The sequence below is a fragment of the Malaclemys terrapin genome, chromosome 7 (genome assembly GCF_027887155.1).
Source record: "Malaclemys terrapin pileata isolate rMalTer1 chromosome 7, rMalTer1.hap1, whole genome shotgun sequence".
NCBI classification, from domain to species: Eukaryota; Metazoa; Chordata; order Testudines; family Emydidae; genus Malaclemys; species Malaclemys terrapin.
Window position 1 is genome coordinate 7207858 of NC_071511.1, and position 21952 is coordinate 7229809.

The 21952-nt window shown below is 47.2% G+C and overlaps 1 protein-coding gene across 1 annotated transcript in view; it reads right to left on the reverse strand.

Moving 5' to 3' along the window:
* The window catches only part of LRIG1 (leucine rich repeats and immunoglobulin like domains 1), a 135902-nt gene extending 121087 nt beyond the window's left edge, over nucleotides 1-14815 (reverse strand). Inside the window, exon 1 of the mRNA XM_054033324.1 lies at nucleotides 14403-14815. Coding sequence (XP_053889299.1) covers nucleotides 14403-14608 — 206 coding nt within the window. The 5' untranslated portion in view covers nucleotides 14609-14815. The remainder of the gene's footprint in view (nucleotides 1-14402) is intronic.
* Nucleotides 14816-21952: the final 7137 nt, after the last annotated feature.

Sequence of the window (21952 nt, forward strand, 5' to 3'; positions counted from 1 at the left end):
ACACTAAGGGTATATCTACACTGGCAGAGTTACAGCGCCACTTAGACAGCACTGAAGGGAAACCACTGTTGTGTGTTCACACTGGCCGCTGCCTACACAATAGCGTGTTCACACTTGCAACGGTATTCGGAGCGGTGCACTCTGGGCAGCTATCGCACAGAGCATCTCTTCCTCTTCTGCCGCCAAGAGTTATGGGAAGGTGGAGGGGGTTGCGGGGCATCCTGCCCCACTTCCCTGTGATGTTTTGCTTCACATCTCAGCAATCCCTGTGCTTCTGTTCGCATTTGTCATATCTTTCAACGGTTTGTGTACTGTGTGTGCTGCCTCTTCACTCTCTGTAACACGTCACAAATGGCAGTGGAGTTATTCCTTAAACCACCAAGGCAAGAGGAGGGCAACATTGATCTCGCCCAGCGTATGACACAAGATTGCTTGTTGCATTCACAGAGGTACGCCGCTTTTGGTCTTGGGAAACAGGCAGTGAGTGGTGGGATCACATCCTCATGCACGTCTGGGATGATAAGCAGTGGCTGCAGAACTTTCGGATGAGGACAGCCACATTCATGGGATGTGCGAAGAGCTCACCCCAGCCCTGCGGCACAAGGACACGAGAATGAGAGCTGCCCTGCCGTTGGAGAAGTGCATGGTGATTACGCTGTGGAAGCTGGCTACTCCAGACTGCTACCAATCGGTCACCAACCACATCAGAGTGGGAAAGTTGAGCGTTGAACTCGTGTTGACAGAAGTGTGCAGGGTCATTAATTGCATCCTGCTCCAAAAGACTGTAACTCTGGGCAACGTGCAGGACACGGTGGATGGCTTTGCACAAATGGGCTTTCTTAACTGCGGAGGGGTGATAGATGGCACGCATACTCCAATTCTGGCACCAGACCAACTAGCCACCGAGTACATTAATCGCATGGGGTATTTCTCCATGGTTCTCCAGACGCCTGTGGATCATCGTGGGCGTTTCACAGACATTAACACAGGCTGGTCCGGAAAGGTGCATAACTCTCACATCTTTTGGAACGCTGGCCTGTTCAGGAAGCTGCAAGCAGGGACTTTCTTCTCCGACCAGATCACCGCCTTCGGGGATGTCGAAATGCCAATTGTGATCCCGGGAGACCCCACGTACCCCTTAATGCCATGGCTTATAAAACCATACATGGGACACCTTGACAGCAGCAAGGAGCAGTTCAACAACAGGCTGAGCAAGTGCAGAATGACTGGTGAGTGTACTTCTGGCTGTTTAAAGGCCCGCTGGTGCTGCCTATATGGGAGCCGGGACCTAGCCACTGACAATATTCCTATGCTTATAGCCATGTGCTGTACACTCCATAATATTTGTGAAGGGAAGGGTAAAAGCTTCACTCGGGGCTGGACCGCTGAGGTTCAGCGGCTGGAGGCTGAATTTGAACAGCCAGAGACCAGGGCTATTAGAGGGGTGCAGCACAGGGCCATAAAGATCAGGGATGCCATGAGGCAGCAATTTGAAGCTGAAAGCCACTAATATTTGTTGCTATGCTCAGGAGTGCAGTGCTGGTAATGCTAGGAGGTGATTGTGATTGGTGCAGACGATGCACTATAAAGGTTTAAGAAAATTGCCTATTGCTTTAAAGGGCTCTGTTTATTTTCAATTAATAGAATAAAGATGGCTTTCAAACCAAACACCATTCTTTTATTAAAAAAGAACAATCGGAGGAGAGAGACAAACAAACAAACAAAAACACATCAGCACTGAGGGGGATGGGGGAAGGGAAGGTTCGAGGAGGAGGAGGAGGGGGTCCCAGGACTGTAAAAGATTTGTGTATGTCCAGGTATCATATCCAACCTTCTCCTTTGGAGTACAGTGCAGTGGGTACTGTACTTCAGCAAGGCTAAACAGCAGAGGGACGGGTGTTGAGTGCAGAGGGTACTGGGAGTCCGCAGGGCTGGACTGTGACAGGGAGGGAGTGGAACGCAGCAGATACAGACTGGAGGCAGGAGGTTGATAAGAGTGTGTTGGCGGCATCTGTGGGGCGCATGGAAAAAATTTTTTTGACAGCAGCTACAGGGGAGGGCGGACGCAGAGCTGCTCGGTTTGCAGTGCCCCTGGCCAGTTGCGTCTGGGCTGGCTGCCCAGCTGGTGCTATCCCAGAGCGGAGGCATCGGCAGCCCAGCCCCATTCGTTCCCCTGCGGGACCCGAGCGGGACGGGGGGGCTGGGGCCTGCTGCCCCCACTCCGGGGCCCCCGCGGGATAGCACCAGCTGGGCAGACGCGACTGGCCAGGGGCTGGGCGCAGCGTGCGTGCTGCTGAGTCCCCACAGCAGGCCCAGGCTCGGGGGCGCCAGAGCCGCAGCCGCTGAGTGCCATGGCCGCTTCCTCCCCCCGCGGCAGTGGGAGCTGCAGCAGCGGCTGCTCCCGAGTCCCGCTGCCCGGGGGGGGAGAACCGCTGCCACCTGGCCCCGCGGGCAGCCCCCCTCCTCTCCCTACCGCCCAACTGAGTTCTGCCTGCGCTCGGGCCAGGCCGGACTCTCACGCACCCGGCCCCGCGCTCCCCCTGCGTCTCCCGGGCCTCCCTCCACAAGCGCCGGAGGGAGGAGGAATGGCGAGCCTGGGGAAGAGGCGGGGATTCAGGGAGGGAGCCAATGGGGGAAGGAGGGAGTGGAGTCGGGGGCGGCGGGGGGGGGGGGGGGGAGGGGCCAAGCACTTCCGGGCTCCAGAGTATTTGCTTGTTTGTCCAGTGTCCCGACCTAACATTGGTTGGGACGCGGGACAAACAAGGAAATATCAGGACAGTCCCAATAAAATCAGGACGTCTGGTCACTCTATGCCACGTTCTCCTTCTGGTCCCTCTTTTCGCTGTCCCACCACTCCTTCAATTCTTGTTTTTCAGCCGCGGAGCGCATCGTGACCTCACGCAGAAAGTCCTCTTTAGTTCTTCGTGGTCGCTTTCTAATTCTGCGCAGCCTTTCAGTTGGCGATAACAAAGAGGGAGGCTGGGCTCCCCAGGTCGTATCTGTGAAGCCAAAATGCAACATTTTACAGAAGCAGTATTATTTGCAACACAGAGACCACCGATTCACATACCTGTCACTAACTGGCTGACCCCAGGCAAGCACATGTGCCACAAAACCCCCAAAATGGTGAGTAACCCCAAGGGCAGGGGAAATCAGTGTTCCAGGACCATACTGTACACTGGGCACGTGGCTCCTGGGGAGAGCCAGCACTGGGGGGGGGGAGGGGGAGGGCTTATAATCATTCCTATCCCCACATTTTCCAGAGGCTGTGTGTTCTCCAAGACTGAGGCTTCCGCCCTGGCCCTTATGCAACTCGCCTGTGTACAGCAATGGTTCCCCCCCCTCCGCCACCCACCAGTGACAGCAGAGTGGTGCGGTGACGTTGCCCCATTAAGGGTAAGAAACAAAGCAGCTCTGCCAAGGAACCTGTGGCAGCGGATTGCCCAATATCTCCATGAGAGTTTCCTGGAGATCTCTTGGGCAGATTCCCGTGAAGTGAGGGAGTCATCACACCCTGTTCCGCCACTCAGGCTAGACATTTGGTGGTACACGCATCATACAGACGCAAGCCTGCTTTCTGCAACCCTCCTGCCCCCCAACAACTTACTTCAGAGATTTCCAAAATCAAAGCCACTTACCAGGGGCCTCCTTTCCTGTTTGCGCTTCGCAAAGATCCAACCGCTGTGACTGGCTAGCCTTCTCCGGGGTAGAGAAGAGTTCCTGGCTGCATGCAGCTCTGACCTCCAAGTCGTCCTCTGCCTCTGGGTCCCCCTCCCTCTCCACATCCTCATCCAAGATTTCCTCCTCCTGGCTCGGTCCAGTCTTAACTGGCATGCGAGCCACCGAAGTATCCACAGTCACCTTTGCAGTGGATGTGGGGTCACCACCGAATATCGCATCCAGCTCTTTGTAGAACCGGCAGCTCGTGGGCACAGCACCGGAGCAGCAGATTCCCTCCCGTGCCTTGTGGTAGGCGTTCCGCGGCTCCTTCACTTTGACCCTGCACTGCAGTGTGTCCCGGTCACGGCCCCTGTCTGTCACATATCGTGAAATCTGTCCAGAGGTATCATAATTCCTATGGCTGGAGTGCAACTAGGACTGGACAGCCTCCTCTCCCCAAATGCTCCCCAGCAGCTCGGCATTGCTCCAAGTGGGGGATCGCCTGGTGCTTGGAGCAGGTATGGCCACCTGGAAAGATGTGCTGAGACCACTGCACGCATTACCGAGCAAACAGGAAGGGGACTTTCAAAATTCTCAAGGAATGTATGGGGTGGGGATGACAGTTGGTCACTTATGGGCAGGGCAGTAGAGTTCAAACCGATGACCAGAGAGGCGAGACCAGGCATTGTAGGACACCTCCCGGAGGCCAATCGCAGCGCTGTAATTGACCAGGGTGTCTACACTGGCACCGCGGCGCTGGAGCCACGGCACAGACAGCTGTATGCCTCTCGGAGTGTTTTTTTTACAGCGCTGCAACTGCGTAGTTTCTGCGCATTAAGTGACTTGGCTGTGTGTACACCTCGGGAGTTACCACACAGAAAGCTGCTTTATTTCGCAGAAACTTGCCAGGGTAGATAAGGCCAAAATGAAATCCCTCCTCTTATTCCCAGCCAGGTGCTAATAGTCTTCTCTACCCCATTCCGATCAGGTTGATAAATAAGAAGGGTGAACTTCCCTCAGGCTAGGGCTTCACTGCAGAGTTAGCCCGATTTGGCTACGCTCCATCTTGCGTTGGCCTCGTGTGAGGGCGGCCATGCTGCGAAACAACACTGGCACTGCAGAGCGATTGTGTAAGCAGCTGACCAGTTGTGCTAGCTCACACTGTAGTTTATATCCCCCTCCCCCCCCCCGATAGGTCACCTAGTTCACGTTAAAAGCACCAGCACGCTGGAGTTAAGAGGTTTGGTGGTGAATCTGACCCAAGTTTCAGGAACCACTCAAGTTATATCTCAAGTCAACTCTGCAGTGAAGACAAGCCCTTAGTCCTCTTCACTACTACCCAGGAAATGAACCAGGACGTCAATAAAGATCATCTACCCCACCTGGGTACAAAGCAGCTGGAAACCAAATTAATCTGCTACCAGGGACCGTGGCATATTGGGGGGTGGGAGGGAAAGGCATGGTCCAGGGAAAAGGGCATAGCTGCATTCAGAAATCCACAGCTGCCATAAATGCCTCTTATGGGATTTAAGCACATGCTTAAATGCCTTCCGGAATAGGGATGGGATTTTACTCACTTCCTTACAGTTAAACATGTGCTGAAGTGCTTTGCTGAATTGGTGCCCAGGATCCCAATCGATACAAATCACCAGGGCATATGGTTTTCCCCTCTTGTTTCCATGAGGTTAAGAGAGACAGCAACATACCTCCAGATTTGCTCCCTGTTCAGTCATTCTAGCAATAACTCATCTGAGATTAAGCAGCAGTTTTCCAGATGCAGAACCTTAGAACAGTTTGCACAAGCTAAGAAAATTATATATTTTTTCTGAGAACAACTGACAGCGGATTCACTTCTCCAGAGGCCACTGGGATGCTTGTTTCCCTGCTCTGGGAATTTTTCCTTAGTCCCTCTTCCTCTTATCTCCCAAATCATTCATTCTCCCCCTTTCAAACTGCACCCATTGTAAACAGCAGTGAATATTAACACAGCCCACTGAGCTCTGGCTCCCTTTGTACGGGACTCTTGCCTTTTGAATTGCAGTGGCTGTGGAGAGGAAAAGCCCAGAGTGATTAAAGGCCATGAAGTTTCTCAGAAAGAGGGAGGAGTACTCTGGACATTTCTCACAGGGTCCTAAAGTCCTTTGACTTGAATAGATTTAAAAGAGCATTTGCAGGAGACATCTTCAATAGCTGGGATTAGAATTACCCTTTAATAGCTGTGTTCCAGTCATTAGGCTTTGTTCCTAGTCTCATATATAAAATATTACATCCCTCCCCACGCACATCCAAACCTAGTATTACTGAGTTTAAACTCCTTTGTATCCCACTTATTGGTGCAGGGTAGGCATTAAGCCCTTCGGGGGAAAGATAGCTCAGTGGTTTGAGCATTGGCCTGCTAAACCCCGGGTTGCGAGTTCAATCCTTGAGGGGGCCGTTTAGGGATCTGGGGCAAAAATCTGTCTTGGTGCTTTGAGCAGGGGGTTGGACTAGATGACCTCCTAAGGTCCCTTCCAACCCTGATATTCTATGAAAGGACCAGCAGGCTTATGTTAAGCATGGTCTCTCAGTAATAGCAAAATCCGTCCAAAGCATGCTGAGTGTGGTCAATGAATCCAAAAGACAACAAACACATTCAAAGGAACCCTGAGACTGGTAATTAAAACAAAAATGATTACAGGGCATTCTAATCACATTAGTCTAAATACAGTTAAGCTCATAAAAGGGTTTCCACTGCAAACCCCAACTTTCAAGGGGGTTAGATCTATAATTTAAGTGTTTTTTTTGATGTGCATCAGAAGTATCCACCTATCGGCAGGAGAGGAGGAATTGTTTTGAAAGTCTGGTTAAGATAGTCATTCCGTTATTCTAGTGGGCCTGTACCACCGAAGCAGCAGTGACATCTATAAAACAAAGTCTGCAGGACACCGATCGACAGAATGGATTAGGCTAGAGGCATTCCACAACACGGGGACTGTCATGAAAATTGCAAACGCGCAGATCTCACCTGCAATAGTCTTAACATCCCACACACAAAATGGCAAGTCAGTGGAGAACACCGTCCTTTAGAGGTTAAATTTCTGAGTAAACTATTTCAGGGGAACTAGATGCTTTATTCAAATCGGAGTCTGTATAGTCTTGCCACATTCCTTTTATCAACTGGAGTTTGTACTTCTGTTAATAAAACAGAATCGAGATTTTCTGGTAAGATCTATTCATTACAAACCCATGCTGTATATTGATTACAGTTCCTTCGTTCTCCAGAACGGTTAGGACCATAACTGTGGAATTTAGCCACCGGCCTGCACTGGGGTCAGTGAACACTGCCCAGCATGGAGTATTCTGCCTCAGGCAATTTGTTAAGGGATGCAGCATATTCCCCACTGGTTTATATTACAGGTGCCCCTACTCCCCCATCCCTCTGCTCCCAGAAGATAGTTATTTCCACACACCCCAAAGCTGCAATTCTGGATGATATACACAAAGGGAGGGAGTGGGGGGAGACAGACTTTCTTACTGCCTACCCTGACCCCATACAGCTGCATAAGGGCTGAGCACAGATTTTCTTAATCTTTGCTCCATTATTTCAGCAAGGACAGGAGTTAGATATAGGAGGCAAGAATTGCCAGGATCTCTCTCTTCTCCCTCGGTCAAATCAGCAGCACAAACTCTTCCCCTCACCCCCACCTCTCCTGACATTTCCAAAGGAGACAGAATTTTAGTTGAGAGCAACTGAAGTCCAGAAAGCAAGTACCACACAGGCAATGGCAGAGCAGTTAGCCGTGTTAGTCTGAATCTGTAAAAAGCAACAGAGGGTCCTGTGGCATTTTTAAGACTAACAGAAGTATTGGAAGCTTATGCTCCAATACTTCTGTTAGTCTTAAAGGTGCCACAGGACCCTCTGTTGCTTTTTACATGTGCTTAAGTGCCTATTGACTTGAATGGGATTACTCCATGCTGTAAGATATGCAAATGCTTGAGCACATTTGATTTCAGGCAGCCAGGCATTTTTGAAAATCCCGCTAAACACTTATCTGTATCTTTAGGAACCTAATGCCTTTAAAAATCTGGCCCTAGGTGCCTAAATGGCTGGGTCACTTAAGTCCCATTGATTTTCAATGAGAGTTAGGCTCCTAAGCAGATACATCACTTGTGTTACAATCATCCTTGGCTACACTATGAGATAAAAGGCTCCAAAATGAGCCATACAGTTCCTTTGAAATCTAGACACATCATTACATGACTGATCAAAATATACTTGCCTCAGTAGAGCTGGTCAAAATCCGACCATTTTAAAAACCTGTGAAAATTTGGACCGGAATAAAAATATGCAGTTATGTAATCTGGGTTTTTAAACTCCTGAAATTCATGGGCAGTAGATCTTCAACTACTGTAACCGGTCATAGCTCCACGGATGTCAACAAAACTGACACTCCCTAATGCTCTGCCCTTGCGATCCATGAAACATTCATGCACACCTGGATACCCAGGCATCAGTGCACAATTGTAAAGTTGAATTTCATTCTTTGCACCACAACCATAATGTTACCCTGACACATTTCAAACAGAAGAGATAAAAAGGTGGTGGTGTTTTTTTAAACACTCAAGAAACTGCATGAGACTGTCTACTAGATCACGTACATATTGATATAGTTGTAACGGCTCAATAAACTACCAAGTCTGGACTATTATATTCTGTCCTATAAACTACCCCGGGGGGATTCTGCGCCACTGCGCATGCGCAGAATTCATGTCCCCTGAAGATTTCCCCCCACCACCACAAAAAATACATTCTGCTGGGGTGGCACTGCAGTTATGCCTTTTGCCCACCAGGGGCTGCTGTGTAAGGTGAGCTAGTGCCAGAACAGCCAGTTCACCTTAGCAGTGAGCAGCTGATACGGAGAGAGCAGAGGCTGCTTTTCTCACAGTGACTTGCCTGCAGGTCAGATGGGGGCGGGGGGAAGGACAGGGCGGACAGAGCTGCGGGGGGGTAGGGGTGTCACTCAGACTGGGGCTCAGAGGGGCTAATGGGGGGCAGCCCGGGGGAGGGGCTGAATGGAAATGGGGTGCAGGAACACCAAAGAAATGCAGAACGACATGGGGATGGGTGGGTGAGGGTGGCAGAGTGGGGGTGCAGAGACACATGGGACGGGGCAGATGTGCCTGACTGAATGGGAGAAGCTAGGGGTCAGACAGGGTCTGCATGGGGGAGGCTCCCCAACTCCTTAACAATCCCTTCCCCCCAAAAAGAACCTGTTCCATACTTCTCCCACCCCCACCCAATAACCCTCCAGGTTCACTTCCAGGTTCCTTCCCAGCAATTACTTCCCTCTCCCTCAGCTCCTCTATTACCCTGACTCCCCCAAAGCCTTTGCATTGCTTCTGAGGGGTGCAAGAAATATGGTTCTGTATTTTAGGTTAAAAGAATTATTACTCAAAGTTATGTATCGATATGTCTATCTATTTGTCAAAAACATTTCCTGAATCTTTTTTTAGTGTCTGTCTGTATTGTTACAGACATACTTGCTGACAGGTATTTTGAAATAAATTACCAAAATAATGGAAACTGGCATGATCCTGTTGTGTTATTTTGACAAATAAAATATGTAGAATTTTAAAATATTGTGCACAGGATGTTTAATGTTTTGGTGAAGAATTCACCCAGGAGTAAAAAACCAAAGGACCAAATTCTGCTTTCATGCAATGGAGTAAATTCACTGGAATTACTGGAGTTACTCCATATTCAACTGGGAAAAGAATGGTGGGTGTCTCTGAACAGAGCAGTAACTAATCAGGGAATTAAGAAAACAAAGTTATTAAAAGTAATCATTGATGTTTGTCATAAATGTGACAATATTTCAACTTAAATAGATAGATTTGCATTTACACTCAGGACCCCTTTAAACCAATCTGGCAGCAAATTATACACACACACATTCTAAAAGGCACCTTTACATTCTCAGAGCCCTACTGCAAATAAGAACCAGGACCAAAACATCACCCCTCAATAGGAGAAAAGTTATCTTTTACTCATCTATGAACAAAATTTCATCAACTTCTTTAAGAAAGAGGGAGAACACTTTGTTTTAATGGCCATAACGCTTTGCTTGATCGCCAAAGTCATTTTGATGTTCTCAGAGCTCTGCACCTGGCATTTCTGAGCACGAAGCATTTTGTTCCTAAGCCTGGCACTGAAGTTTGTGCCACGGATAATATTCTAATGTAAGTCAGACTTCAGACTTATTTCACATCTTTTGATGTCTAACCAGCTCGAGAGGCTTCAAAGCAAGACACTGGTAAGCAGAGATATCAATCGATCACCCAGTGGATTTAGATTTTTTTCAGCTCCTTCCAGAGCTGCTGAACTTTTCAGAGCTGCAACTGGTTAATTGCAAGGTTTGCATGGTGGCTCACTGATGTGGTTTATTAAACAGACTGCAGGGGTTATGCTGAACTGTTTCAACTTACTCTTGGTCTCAATTGCTATTCCCAGTTAGAAGCTCAAAACTGTGGTGAGAAAGAACAGGGTCCTTTCATATGTACGAGTGTACAAAATGTCACTGCCCCCCCCCCCTTTTTTTTTTTTTTTAAACCACACACTTATCTGTACCATATTACACTAATGGTAAGTGGCCACAGTTTATTACTCTGTCAAATCAGTTATTGTTTTTGAACAAAAACTCTTAATACTCTAGTAGCTAAAGGCAACAAAAACAATAGCACCTTCAAATGATGCCAATGCATTTTTCCAGTACTGACAGTCCTGTTGAGCAAATATACAACTGAGTAAAGTTGGTTTCAAAACTATCGCAAGCCAACCCTGACAGGTTATTTGTTTAAACTGTTATAAATCTATCTGTAATGCAGTGAAAATGAACTCCAAGGATTGTTTAGCCACAAGGGCACTAATTAAAGAGTAAGCTTTTAGAAGGATATCTCCGAAGGTACCTACATAGATTTAAGAGTCCAGCCCCATTGAAAGTCCATAGGATTTGTGCTCCTAAATCTCTTAGATGCTTTTTAAAAAAAAATTAAGGGGGGGGGGGAGATTTTAAAGTGTTCAAATGAAAGGAGGTATTACGTTTGTATGTGATACAATTACTGTTTCCAACATTCAGTGCTATTTTAAAGAAGAAATCAAATATAGATTAAATACCAGTTGATAATTAACTAGCACTTTAGGACCGAGCTTTCCTTATTGTTTATTTGTATTATGGTAGTAGCACCTATCATAGAAATCATAAAAGAGAGGAAAGGTGGCTATGTTTTGTTACAAATCTAGATAAGTAAATAAATGTAATTCTTTTAGTTAGAAACCAAGTAACTTTTAGAGCAAAGCATTTAAGTTTTTGCTGCTTTTTCATAGTTTCCGGGGCAGCAAAAAAGAAAAAAAAATGATTTGTTATTAAATACAAAAATCACTGGTTAATTTAGAATTTATAAAGTGGAATTTAGCAAAGAATTACCTGAACTGACAAATCAGATTTTGTGTAAATGGTTAAAAGATCAACAACCCGCAGATCTGTAGCAGTAGATTTATGTCTGTGATTACTTCACCAATAAAATTTAAACTGAACTCAAAACACACAAAAATCTGTTCCATATGAATGACGCTCCTGGGCATTAGCATGTCTGTAAAAACAGACTAGTAAATTCAATTAAACTGAGTTATTAATACACTTTTTATGTGGACAAGTCACTGTCTTGTTTAAAAAGAAACATGGGGATTCTGAAATTATGCTCAGGAGATTAGAAACCATCGTAATCACTTTCGGCTGAATTGAGAACTCTTCGCCATACAACTGCACGCCGAATAACAGGTGTACATGAGGAGTTATTTTGCTTTTGAAAATAAAAGGCCAAATTCTGCACTCAGTAAGACTAGGGCAACTGAGAATAACTCCCAATAATCTCATATAAAACAGGTACTTTGACTATAGCCAAAAGTGCATAATGATAACAAACCTTTAACAAAATAATTCTACTTCAGAACAAATTGAATGATCGCCACAGAAACGTCAATGACCATTTTCTTTCCTGGTAGATGTACAGTATATCTACATAACCAGAAGTATTATATATTCAACAATTTATACACCTGTTCAGATACCTAAAAGCCCCAATGACAGAAGCATCAAGGTTCTCTTTCTCCCCCTCCTTCCTAGTCTTCATTAGAAAAAGGTTAGGTAACAATTAAGGATATTTATTTATGTAAGTATACACACACACACACTTTAGGTTCTTCTGCATTCTGATAGCCAAATGAAATGAATAAATTTTTAAAGTTGACCCCAATTTTCCCCTTAGGTTTCCTGTACTTTTAATCATTTCAGATTTAAGATAGTTAATAATGACATTGCTAAAATTACAAAATAAGCTGCAAAGAAATGGCACCTATTCCAATTTGAAATATCATTCTTCACTCATTTTTTTACTTTTAAGTACTATTTCAGTAAAAACTCAGACACACCATATTATCTGTCACCTATTCTCTCTTCCACTGTAAATGTAGTTGATATGCCAATAACAGATTATTGAACGCATTAACCTTCTAGATTGATTTGAGAGAGAGAAGCAAAATTCTGATTTCAAGTTAACATGACATAACTTCCAAGTTGTACTTGAAATCAACATATAAAACAGGTACTCTAGAACTCTAGTAAAGCAACGTATCCACCCCCCCACCAATACACAAAAGTGATTTTTATATCCTGAAACTTTGTTTCCAATTAAAAATATCTAATGGTTGAGTGTTAAAGTGTAACAGCTTCAGCCAAAATTTCCTAATCTGAATATGTGAACTCAGGCACCTAGATCCATGTATGCACACACCAGTAAGTGGACTGATTTTCAGAAACAGTGAGGTGAGCTGTAGGTGTTCAGCACTTTTGAAAATCAGGCCATTCGTTGAGGTGCCCAAATATGGATTCAGGCCCTAGGTTTAGAACCCAAATTAGAAAATTTGGCCTTCATCTGCACCAGGTCATAATGTTTAAAAAAAATTCCTCTCACCTACCTTTTCCATCCAGTATTAAAACTATAGCTACAAAAACATGAAGAGGGAGCAGTTCAGATTGAGAAGAATTTTACTTCTTATCCAGGCACACTGTAAAAGAGAGAACTAAGCAGCAACTTTTTCTTTGTCTCCATCCCTCTGTTCAATTTTCCATTTGAATTAGGGAGAAACATGAGATCTGTACAGTAACTTCACACTGTGCAGCAAAAAAGCACAAGAGCCAATTTTAAACGTGTACGGTAGGAAGAGGCCGGTGTCATTAAACTGGAAGAAAAAGATTTTTTTTTTTAAATCCAGCATACTAAACTAACAGTTAAAAAAAATTAAATGAGTTCAAGACCATATGGCCTAGTCAGATTATTGCTATACCTTTCATACAGTGCAAAGTCTTTAATAACTAAACTACCCTGTGCAAACCCTATTCTCCTTTGCCTTGATAGTGCTGTGTCATTTTTACAACAGTCACTCTTATCTTTAACACCTTCACACTCCTATGTGTAGGAAACACCGCTGACCAGTTTTTGAACACACTTTGTAGGAATGCCTAAGAGATTTTAAAACAACACAAAGGGAGTACACAGTCTGTCTTTTTCACAAGCCGGTCTAGTAACAATGCAGCAAAATAAGCACATCAACTAAAAGGAATACTGTTAACTAAGGAAGTTTTTTCCAGGCCTTAAGCGACTGTAAAAATCAGCAGTTGAAATGTTGCAGATTCTCAAAGTAAAATACCTAACAACTACAATTTGTTGGACCAACTTGTGTGTGTGAGAGACAGGCTTTCGAACCACACAGAGCTCTCTATCACCAACAGAAGTCAGTCCAATAAAAGATATTACCTCACCCACCTTGTCTCTCTAATATCCTGGGACTAACAGAGCTACAATTATCAGAGGGGTAGCCGTGTTAGTCTGAATCTGTAAAAAGCAACAGAGGGTCCTGTGGCACCTTTAAGACTATCAGAAGTATTGGGAGCATAAGCTTTCGTGGGCAAGAACCTCACTTCTTACTTGCATCTGAAGAAGTGAGGTTCTTACCCACGAAAGCTTATGCTCCCAATACTTCTGAGAGCTACAACTACTACGCTGCCCACAACAACTACAATGACTAGATAGGGAAAAGTGGCCACAGTCAATGGCAGACAGCAAACTCTAAGATTATTATTATTCATCACTGGCACAAAAACAGCACAGAGCACCAAACTAATACACTGATCCTGCAGTATGTGCTTAACCTCAAGCCTGGACTTCAACAGACTTACAAAAAAATAAAGCACCTGTACAACTGTTTACAGTTGAGGGCCTAAAGGATGGGGGCGGGGAGGGGGGAGAGAGGAGGATATGAACTGGGACACTTGAAGGACTCGATCCTGTGATCTGCTGAGGACCTACTGCCAGGTCCCCAAACCCTCAACTCCTATTGGGTTCTCGAGAGGGGCTCAGCACTTTGCAGGATCGGGCCCGATCCTGCTTCCCGCTGAAGTCCATGGCAAGACTCCCACTAATTTTGCAGGACCGTACCCTGAAGGAAAAAGGAGAGCCCATGAATTCATCACTTGCTGAACGGGCAAAGGAGCAGGAACACGGGGGAGGGAGGACCCTTAGGCACGGCAGAAAGAGAGAGAACATGATTTGACCCTCCCTTCCCTCTCCCCCCCAAAACCACAGAGGAACCAGGAAAGCTGGAGAGGGGAGGACAGCTCCCACGCCGGGGAGATCGATGCACTTACACATAGACGGGCCAGGTGGGGAGGTCCCTGGGGAGCTCAGTCAGCCCCCGGTGGCTGCAGTCCAGCAACTCCCCGGTGCAAGCGCAGCTGGAGGCGCAGCGCAGCTCGGACCCGGACCCGGACCCCGGGCGCATCAGGGCCATCAAGAGGAAAGTCAAGCAAGGAGCGGACCGCAGCAGCGGGGCCCCCACGACCGGCCGCGCCATTTTGTTCCCCGGCCCCCGGGGGCCAAAGCGGAGAGAGCGGCACGAAACCAGGCGGCGGCCAGGCAGCGCTAAGCGGAGCGTGTCCGGCAAGCGGTCCGGGATCGGCGGGCCCCGGCGCTAGGCTCCCCGCGCCACCAGTTGCACCATCGCCGACTCGCCTCTCCGCTGCGCCAGTCCTGCCGGGGGTGCCCGGGAGTCGCCGGGGCTCGCTGCTACGGCAGGCAGGCGGCCGGGCACGCGTGCATCCCCCGCGCGTGGAGTCACTGCAGCACACGGGGCGCCCCCGGGACGGCGCCTGTCAGCGCCCGGCTGCCCCCCGGGGCGTTTGCATCGCAGAGTCCGGAGGCGGAGGTGGGGAAATCAAGGCACCGACGTTCTCCCCGCTAAAGAGCCGCCACGTCCCGCTCTCTCTCGCTCCTCGAGCCCAGGGCGCGGGGCTCAGTCCCGCAGCGGCCCCGCCACCGCCGGGGGCTGCATCGCCGCCTGCCCTGCCCGCGTGGGCCGATGCCGCGCTCTCGGGCAGCTTCCCCGCACGGGCAGCGCCGCCTCCTCCGCCGCGGCTGCAGCTCCCCCTGCTCGCGCTCCCGGGCCCCCTTCCTGCCGGCCCCGGGCCGGGGACGAGCCCTGCCACCCACAGCGGGCGCTGCCAGCCGCCCCGATCCCCGCGCGCCTCCCCCGCCGCCGCGATCGCTTTCCCGGCCCCCGAGCGCCGCTCTCGTCTCAAGCCCACGTTGGAGACACCGCAACATTCCCCTTTCGCCACCTCCACCCCGCCTTTCGCTCCGCTCCCATTGGCCGCCCGGCGTTCTAGAGCGTGCCCGCGCGCCGCGGGATTGGACAGCCGGCCCCCCCGGGTTCGGCTACACAACGTTCCATTGAGGTTGGCGGCCCGTCAATCAGAGGTGAGAGGTCCCGCCTCCCTTTCCCACCCAAGGTGTGAAAGCTGGACGGGAGACACCCACCGCTAGCACCGCTTCTTAAAGGGGAAGCTGAGAGAAAGGGTGGCCAGATTCTTTCTTTCAGGACACCTTTCTCACTACTCAATACGTTAGTATCGTAAAGTGAAATAGAACCAGGCCCCCAACCAACTGTGGTTTTGCAAAGCCCAAACTCAGCTAACCAAGTTTGTCAAAAACCAACATAGGGAATCCTGAGTTTGTCTCCAATATAATATAATCAATATACATAATTACAATTAATTAGTTATGCTATAGATTTTGCACATATATAGCACTGGTTTTAGCATAGGTATCAAAAGTGCCTTGCAAATATGGGTAAGTATTATAATCCCCATTGTACAGAGAAGAGCAGAGGAAAGAATTATCTAATTCCTAAACCAGTGCTGAACTCTAAAGGCAATAATTGGAGAAGGAGGGCAGCTTTAACATTTTTATTTTTATTTTTTGCTATGCCTACTATTTGCATGTGGGTAATATAAAAACATACACTAAAAATATGATCCCTGCCCTAAGAGTTTACGATCTGGGTATAATACAAGAGACGACAGATGGATACAGACAGATAGGGGAGTCCATGCCTAATGGATGATATGCTCCAAAGAGCCTGCATTCCAAAATTAGTCAAATCATGACCCATTAGACAGTTGTTACAAAAATGTTACAGAAAAGTTGATAAAAGCAGCAATACACTTCCACGCATGCATTTAAGGCCCGACCAAAGCTCATTAAAGTCAACAGAAACACTCCAGTTGACTTTGGATCAGGCCCATACACTGTTTCGTTGGAAGGCAGTAGTCGGCCTTCTCAACACACCAGGCTATGAGGGTACACTGTATAACCACTCACATGGGCCCTGATCCTGCAGCTAGATCTGTGTGAAGGGATGAATTTATCTTTTGGAAGAGAAGCAACTAGTATGGGCCTGATTCTGCTTCCACTGACTCCAACAAAATTTCCATGGTCCAGTCCTGCAGTCAACTCTGCATGGACAGCCCCTTGAACTTGCAGTCAGTTGCAGCATTGCTGGAACAGAGCCCCATTGACTTAATGGGATTGGGCACTATACCTACATAAAGTTTAAATGCTCAGTTTATCTTCTAAGAGACACCTGTTCTTGTTTTTTTAACATATAATAGTGGCAACATTCTTTATTCAGATTTGTTCATAAAGGTTGCCCCGGACACATAAAAATGCTGCCACTTGAAATCTTGCTGTTCTAGCTTCATCTTATTTTGAGGAAACAGCAGGTCTGCGGAAAAAGAATTTGTGTGTGATTGCAAATCTGCTAACAGCCTTATTCAACAAAATATCAGAACTCTGCGGCTTTGGCCACAAAGCCACCACAGATGTCTGTGGTTTGCTTGCCATGAAGTGCAAAGCATATGAGTCAAGATCTGAAAATCTCTCTCCACTGTGTCAGTAGAAAGGGGATTCAGTGTTTTGGCAATGTCCCCAGTCTAGTAAGGAGCATGAAGTCATGTCTACTCTCCATACCCATTTATGGAAGTTTGCCCAAACTGACAACATCTTGCTGATTGGTCTGAGTGTACTTGGAGAGAACAGTGATGTCGACACTCAGGGGAGGATTATATGAGGCTAAATGACAACATGCTAACAGCTGATAGACTCGAAAGGCAAACATACACTTTTCTCACTTAGACATGTCTGTGCTTTGCTAACAGAGGCTTGGATGGCTTATAGGTGCCATGTCAAGCAATTCCATTCTATGTCAAGACGTTGGCTACCAATCAAGCAATCTCTTTTTGGTACTGTTATTTTACCTGTGGCCCACACACAGTCACAGATGCTTCCTGGCCAAAACTAACAGCAAATTCTCTGGTTTTGCCCTTGTGAAAAGGTACCACACTGTATTCCTGCCCTGTCAGAATTAGGAACCTTTGGTTGCTAACCATGGGGGATTCTTTTGTTTGTGGCAAGGGCTCCATCATCTTTGTCTGCCCTAGTTTTGCAGCCTACACATACGGTTTCTCCAAGTGTCCCATGGAACTGAAATAATGAGGCATTGTGCAGTTGTCACATTTCTGCACAATGAGTTAGAAGATCCAGGTGGAGAGCTTTAAACCATCACCTCTAGAAGTCAAGTCTACACAGAAATTCACTCTTTTTCAAACTTGTTCATTTGTTAGTATAGTTGCTGCATGTTCAGACATGAAGGGTCTGATTTTCACAAGTGTTCAGCAACTGCAACTCTCACTGGTTTTAGCTGCAGCTGTGAGTACTCAGCACTTCTGAAAATCAGGCCCCAAGAAAACATTCACACCGATTTGAGTGGGAGCAAGAAGAGGGACTTGGTATCATCAGAATCAGAATAAAATGGTGGTTATTTTTCTTAATTTTCAAAATAAAATTTCCATTTTCATGTTTACTTTTCAGACATTAGAGGGGAAAACATGAACACGCCCTTCCATTAGCACTGGCGTTCACATGTCATCATGAAAATGCACCTAATATTATCTACAAAGTTGAGACCCTGTGACAGCTGATATAGATCTTAGGGACTCTCCGTTTTCTTGGCATCTAATGCTGCATCATTAAAGTCAACGAGCACTTTGTCATTTACTTCAATGGGTGCAGGATCATTCTTCTTGTTTTACCTACATTCATCTACGTGGTAGAGGGACACTTGGACCCAAAGGAATCTTTTCAGAGCTCAAGGGAAGAGGTCAGGGCACCTGTAGCCAGTTTGCTGCAGTACATATAAGGGGCAGTGGTGGTTAATAAGATTGTTATTGTTACTACTGCATGGAGGAAAATCTGTTCTCTGCTCCTTGAAGGGGAACTGCTAACTGTATGTAGTTTGGTTGGGTCATTTAACATTTGGTGCTATGCTGCAGAAGCAGCTGGAGAAGCAGAGTACTTTAAGGAAGTTTTTGCACTGACTTTTAAAATAAAATACCAAGCATTGGGCCCCAAAGAGGTTTTATTTTTCCTTTCATGTACCAAGCAAGTGTCTCTTGTCCTCTGTGAAAAGAACTGGGGGGCTGGGATCTGCCCCAGGTCCACTTATCTGGTCAGATCAGTCTAGGAATTATCACAGGTGGGCTTCTGCTGTAACTTCTCTTTTGTATATTGGAGAAATGCTATAGTCCCTGCTGTTGAAGGCTGATATGTGGACATAACAGAGTCTGCCACTTGTAGTGGAAATATAAACTTAATGACAAACTTAGATTTTTTTTACTATATTCTAGCAATATGGAATAGCAGTCTTAGCGGGGGGTGTCACATAATTGGCATAAATTGCTACAGTGCCACAAATACTGTCCATTTTTATTTGTATCACAGTAGTCCCTAGATATCTCCAGTGAGATCAGGGCCCTATTATGCTTGGTGCTATACAGAGTTATAGTAAAAGATAGTCCCTCCCTCAAATTTCTTAGAGACAAAGGGTGGGGGAGAGGAAGCATTATAATCTATATTTCTCAGGAGAAGAACTGAGGTTAAAGGCTAGGTGTCCCCCCGGTTCTGAGCACTGCAATTTCCATTAACTCTTGAATACAAGGCCTCAAGATACTTGCTTAAGACCCTACAGATCTTGGGAACTGAACACAGATCTTCTGAGTCCTAGCCCAATGCCTTAGCCACTAGACCACCTGAAGACATCAGGATTAGATAAATAGACTGTTCAGATTCTTATACCACACTCATTGCTATGGTATTCGAGCATGCTCTTACAATGCACTAGAACACGTTTGGATGATGGGTTTTGTTTTTTTTCAAAAACCTAAGACTCTGTAGAGCATTTAAGAATATCAGCTGACTCTTCTTGACATGTTTATCCTCACTTGCGATTCAGTGAAATGCACTGATTCCTTGCTGTTAAAACTGAGCAATGAATACTTGCATACACTAATGTTAGAATTACACACTGCTAACATAGCACCTTCCACAAACAGTCAGTGATCTTATGCTGCAGTCTCCTCCAGGACAACCAGGATGTAGAGTCCCCCGACCCCCCGAAAAAAGCCCAATCCTGTTTCAACTATTGTGTTTGTAGGGGATTGGAACCAGAAAAGAAGGGGTTAAGGGCCTGGGGTCAGTTGCATCTGGGGTAATTTAATCTACTAGCTTGGTACTGCTGGAAAAGGAGTAGCTAGTTTATAGAAAAGGTTGGACTTATCTCAGGAAGTCTTTGGGTCCAAGCAGGACAGCACTGGGAGGGTCAGTCTTATTATGGGACCTTGCAGGAGAAACCAAGCCTCTTGTTCTCTGATTTGGATGAAGGTTATTTGCAGAGTGAAGAGCCCATCCACAGACTCTGCTGAAGTAGGTAACATGATCTCTTTATTGGGCCAATATATCATTGACAGTAAACAAATGTTGGGGCTGGAAAGGACTGGTGTCACATATCCCTTGTTTACTTTGTTCTCAAAGATCAATGGGGTACTGAATGTCTACCTGCCAAAGGGACATCCAGAGAGAGAGGCGTAAAAGGGAACAGGGACCAGAAAATCTGAAGAGGAGAGCCCTGATTTCTTAAGCTGTCAAATGCGACATTAGACAAAGTATAGCACCGTGGAGACTGTTGATGTCCCAACAAGGAAAGAGCTCTTCCCTACCTCTGAGTCAATATCACAGTGGCTGTAGTACAGGGATGTACTAGTTGGTGATTCATTGGGAGCCTCTAGTTTAAAATTCTGACACCAGACTGAAGGGAAATGTGTCTATGACTCAGGTGGAGTTCCCCTTTCTCTAAACCGGGGTGGCCAACCTGAGCCGGAGAAGGAGCCAGAATTTACCAATGTACATTGCCAAAGAGCCACAATAACATATCAGCAGCCCCACATCAGCTTCCCCCCACACACACTCCCAGTGCCTCCTGCCCACTGGCAGCCCTGCCAATCAGCGCCTCCCCCTCCCTCCCCGCTCCTCTCGATCAGCTGTTTTGAGGCATGCAGGAGGCTCTGGGGGAGGGAGGGAGAAGGAGCGAGGGCACGGCAGGCTCAGGGGAGGGGGCGGGAAGGGGTGGAGTGGGGGCAGGGCCTGTGGCAGAGCCAGGGGTTGAGCAGTGAGCACCCCCCCCCCCCCGGCACATTGGAAAGTTGGCACCTGTAGCTCTAGCCCCGGAGTCGGTGCCTATACAAGGAGACGCATATTAATTTCTGGAGAGCCGCATGTGGCTCCAGAGCCACAGGTTGGCCACCCCTGCTCTAGACTCCTCTCCCATCCCTGCCAGAGAGGAAATACTATTGCATCAAAAAGCTTCTGAAGAGCAAACCTTTGGCCTTTTGGAATGGACCCAGCTGCACCAAATCACATTGATTTTTCAAAATAGATTCTACTGGGGAGATATCCCTCCAGGCTTTTGTCCCCACTTTGGAGAATATAAACCCTAGGCTAGGCTAGGCTCTGAGTCCCAGAGTTTTCAGGTGCTCCGTTGCCACCACTGGAGCAGTGTTTTCGAAAGAGCTGAGTGTGCAGGGCGCGGAGCCATCCTGAAGCCTGGCCACTTATTCAGCGCCTACGTAGGAGCTGGGCCCTTTGGACAAACTGGACCCAGCAGTGGGGGCTCAGCACTTGACAATTCTGGCCAGTGTGTGTGTGTGCGTGCTAGGAACAAAGTATAAGTATTTCCAGCCCTGTGCGGCTTGATATGGCTCCCGTTCTGCAAGCAGATCACTGCAGCCAGATGCCTGTGGAGCTCTGCATGGCATCTGCCTTTGTGGACTGACTGCAGGCTGAGATGGGCTCTATTTGCCAACTGAGGGGTTGCCCCCCTCCTGGGTTAAGGTAGCGAGAACACTTTACTTGGGAGAACGGATGGCTAAATTTCTTTGATTCCCCTCCCTTCTTCCTTAGAGGGCACGTCCAGCTGGGATACGGGAGGTGGGATGGATCTCTTAATTAAAATAGTGGCAGCACAACTGTTTGTTCGTGTATCGCTCGTAGCGTCATTCTAAAAGCTATCCCAGGAAAGGGGCTGTAGGTGGGATCCAAAGGGTAGCTTTTCCTCTCTCCCTTCAGAGACACAATGGTGTTGAGGTGGAAGTGGCATGAATACCGACAATCCCCTGCACACCAGGCTGCCCACTGGGAGGGGGAAGAGGTTCCCAAGTCCCATGCACACAGCTATTTTTTGTAGCCTATGTTCCTGGGCCGCAAGCAAATCCTGCCCTGTAAGTGGGACCATACTCTGCAGTAACTCTTGGGTGGGGTGGGTAGGATGGGTGACCCCGAGAATGGGGCTACTAGGATGCTGGGGTAAGGAGGTGTTGACTTCTTCTCATAACACAAGAACTTGGGGTCACCTAATGAATAGGCAGCAGGTTTAAAACAAACAATAGGAAGTATTTCATCACACAATGCACAGTCAACCTGCAGAACTCTTTGCCGGAGGATGTTGTGAAGGCCAAGACTATAACAGGGT